The following is a 4153-nucleotide window of genomic DNA, read 5'->3' as shown; positions in this document are numbered from 1 at the left end:
ATATCTTTTTGCGGATTTTAATAAATTTGAAAAATAATCCAAACTTAAGAAAATAAAAACCATTTAAAAATTTTTCAAATTTAAAAGTTAATAATTGAGGGACATATTCATATTTTGTTATGTTAGCTTAACAAGAGAATATGTCATTTTTATTTTCTATGGTCAGAAAAAAAATCTCTTTGAATATCGGGATTTGATATGCTTAATAACAAATTATACTGCCAAAATTAATATCAGAAATGTTTGGTAACCAAAGAAAATCAGCCAAAAACAGCCATAACTTGTCTTATTTAGCATTTATTAATTATTGCGACAATTAATAAATGCTAAATAAGGTAAGTTCTGGCTGTTTTTTTTTTTTCTCTCTAGCATTACCCAATTAATATAAGAATTAATGTATTATTCTTACTATGGATTATGGAACAACTCCCAATAAAATAGCTTTAAACCAACACTACCTTAATAATTAATATAACTTTTTAGAATCCCTAAAGAGTTAATGGAATATTTGTACAATGTATACAATGAGCTATTTATTTGGTCCAATATGAGTTAAAAAATGAACCTTCAAAGTAAAATACTACTAATTTCTTAAACACAATACATCTATATTATTCAGAATAACCATCTAGATAACCATATATGATATCCAAAGATAATAAATATATGATATCCTGCTGAATCGAACATCACTAAACTCCCATTTTGTTATGGATAAATAATTAGGATAGTAGTTTACAATTTAGATAGTGTCAATAGCTGATAGAACATTAGAACCGAAGATTTTATACTTTTTAGTTTTTAGTTTTTGAAAATATGAGAAAAGAAAATAATCATTCAGCATTTTCTTTCCATTTTCATAATTTTAGCCTTAGACATAGAATTGACGAGCTATTTTTGGTTCATAACATGACCCATCCTCTTTATTCACCTACGCAACCTACAAATTAGCCACTTCATGAAAACAAAAGTAGAACAAAACAAATAAATGGGAATAAGATGATGATGAGGTGGGGACATAATGGTCAATCAAACATGACATGTTATGGGCTAGCTTTAATGAAATTTTCTTTGGTCACGAAATAAAGCGAGAAGATAAGTTAACCTTAAGAGTTTGAGTTGATTGAGTGGATACATAAATAGTTAATAAAAGAAAAAAACGAAAACCAAAATAAGAAGAAAAAGGAAAAAAAGTGCACGTGCAAGCGAGGGAAGGTTGATAATAATGAACATGAACCATTCAAAACTGAGAGCTTGAAGACATATACACAGCACTATTTTCTACGGTATTATTTTATTACGGGAAAAGATAGACTGAATAAACGGTTGGTTTGTATTATATACCTTTGGTTCAGCAATTGCCGCTTTGAGTGCCACCCCAACACCACGACCACGACGTCGACCACAACCTGGGTTGTTTTTCTTGACATACTCGCAATCCAATTTGAAGGCATGCTTTGTTGCCGTTGGCTTCTTTGCTGTGCCTACACGTTTGGCTCCTCCAACCCACCATGGGATTCCCTCATACGCATACCTTCCTCCAATCTCAAGCCTAATATTCCTCGTACCAATTCCACCTTGTACTAACCTTTCCATTATTTCTTCTTCACTTTCATCTACATATATGTTTTCTTGTTACATTACATTACACGAAAACTCCATTGATGCATGGCAATATCGAAACGAATTAAATCAATCATGACAAAGAGACAATCTATGAATAATAATGAATGAGTCCAATATATATAGTTTCCCTCAATTACTCTCTCTTCTTACATATGTAGCACGGATATAATGCTAGTAGATAGACTAATGGATGGATATGATTGGGCTCTATTAAATCATAACTTTACTTAAGGATTCTTACGCAGAATAAATACTAATCATACTTTATAGACCGTTTTATTAGGGGATGGCCCAAATCATGATCATAGAAAAGCCACAAAGAAGTGAAAGAACCACATAGGAAGCCCAACTTATTGACATACATTAGAAAGAGTCCAATATTTTATTGCAAGTTTCCACAAAAAGAGCATTTAATGTAAGTTATTAATAAATTTTTTAAATAGATTATTATTTTTTTGGATATTTTTAATCAGATATTATATGCTTTCAGCCTTTCACAGTTCACAAGCTGAGTAAGTTGGGGTTGAGTCTTGAGTGAAATTTGAGGATGAAGACAGGCTAGGAAGGTCGACGTGGCAGACATGCATGTCTGTCGAGCACGGTTCTCTATGATATATCATTGACCATTCCCCTCTTAACGGTTCAATTGAACCCTGTGACCCATCCTCGTTCGTTGTAGATTGATTCCTATTTCGGTATTTCCTAATTCCTATCCTACACAGCCCTGCGAGTGCGAGGAATGTCCAATTATTATTATTTTATTTTATTTTATTTTCCACATCTACTCCAATCCCATTTTTACAGCTAATATTTTCAGAAACTATTGAAAAAGGAACTTTATGCAGTAAAGAAACATAAATAATGCTCTATTGACTCTCTATTTCGTTAGCAGTCATTGAGATATCTTTGTGTAGCAAAAGAATCACTTTAATTTGTAATTGCGGCTTATTCTAATCGTTAATGCCAATAGCCAAAAAGCATGGTTAGCATCAGTTATATTATATAGTACGTAACTACTCACTAAACTAAATAAATAAACAAACTTCTAAGCGGTTAGTAGCAGCCAGCATGACAGTAAAGCGAAAGCAACATTGACCTTGGTCCTAATTTGGTATTGGCAAATTTAACTTTCTAACAACTTAAGGTAGCCTTCACGTGCTCACATTAACTCTCAATTAGTCTTGTATTCTTTAAACACAAATACCATTTCGGTTAACTCTCTCTCTCAGCACTTGCCAATCCATGTCGTTATTTATAAGCAGCTTCTCGCAGCACTCTTGTTTCTCCCCCAAAACAACCATGAGAAAAAGACGAAAAAGACTCCAATAAGACCCACACCGCCCGTCTCTGCATCTGAGAACAAAATCGCCTTTCAGATTCACACAACACACACACACAATGATTTGCTACGTTGGAAAAGCAACTAAGATCTTCATCTTCATTGTCACCCTTCTCGTTGTTATTGGCCTCGTATTAGGACTTGGGATCCTCCACCGCCACCACCACAACGCCGCCACCAAATGCTCCGATGATGATTCCTCATGCTCTCCTCCTTCAGGTTTTCCACCTCCCAATTTCAACATTCCCAACCCTCCTTCCCCCATTTATGGCGGCAATCCCGTTACTCCTCCTTCTCCTCCAGCTTCCACCGCCGCCCCCATCACCGCCACATCGCCGCCGCCGCCTTCACCCGTTAACGCTCCTCCTCCACCTCCTGATTCGAACACATCTCCTCCGCCGCCTCCGGCTCCGGCGGCGACCACCACTCCAAATCCTCCAAGTGTAGCAGCACCACCCACGGGTACACCTACACCAGGAGGTTCCACTCTAGTAGCCCCTGGTCCTGTACATGCATTTTCGCGACACAGGAATTAGGATCGGCTAAGGGATACTGATTAGTAATTAAGAGGTCTCTAGAACATTCCTCATGGAATTTTTTTTTAATTTATTTTCTTCTATTTTTGGGTTCAATTCCGGATCGTTGTATAGAAGACAATGTACGTGGATGCAACGGTGGATCTGAGTCTTCACATTTTTTTTTTCCTGTTACAATTATTTTCACATTTAGTTAATCTTTTTCCCCCTTTTCAATGATGGCTGGTTGTTGAGAGTTGAGAAATGAGGCCGTGAGATAAGGAAGACGAGCATCTCTGTAAAGCTTGTTTAGTAGTGAATTTACGGTGCCGCCCCTGCCGTATACTTTGATTTCCACTTCATGACACTGCTGTTTAACTTTCCTATGCATTGTTACTCATAATTTTACTATGTCTATCAATGATCACAAACTATCCCTTTACATTATTTTAGAGCAAATTCTTTTGTTGTCTTTGGACTCTTGAAACATCATAATTCGTAAGGTTCAACTGCTCAGGCACTTATCCTACCTTTTTTTCCCTTCGTCTGTTAGCCAACTCATCGGATTCCAAATTTAGATATTGTCAAAATAATTATCTCAAGCATTTGAAGTTTAAATTCATAAAAGTGATATAATCTATCTCCGATTTTCTCTTTTTGGTCGACTGAAGTT

General features: G+C 35.8%; 1 protein-coding gene and 1 pseudogene across 1 annotated transcript; one reads left to right on the top strand and one right to left on the bottom strand.

The window, feature by feature from the left end:
* LOC107614375 overlaps positions 1–1874 on the bottom strand; it is a 5483-nt pseudogene extending 3609 nt beyond the window's left edge.
* On the top strand, positions 2701–3964 carry LOC107610336 (branchpoint-bridging protein-like). Its single transcript, XM_016312397.2, has one exon. The coding sequence runs from the start codon at positions 3025–3027 to the stop codon at positions 3499–3501; it is 477 nt and encodes a 158-aa protein (XP_016167883.1). The 5' UTR covers positions 2701–3024; the 3' UTR covers positions 3502–3964.

The sequence above is a fragment of the Arachis ipaensis genome, chromosome B08, assembly GCF_000816755.2.
Source record: "Arachis ipaensis cultivar K30076 chromosome B08, Araip1.1, whole genome shotgun sequence".
Classification (NCBI taxonomy): domain Eukaryota; kingdom Viridiplantae; phylum Streptophyta; class Magnoliopsida; order Fabales; family Fabaceae; genus Arachis; species Arachis ipaensis.
This window is presented reverse-complemented; position numbering and strand designations above follow the sequence as displayed.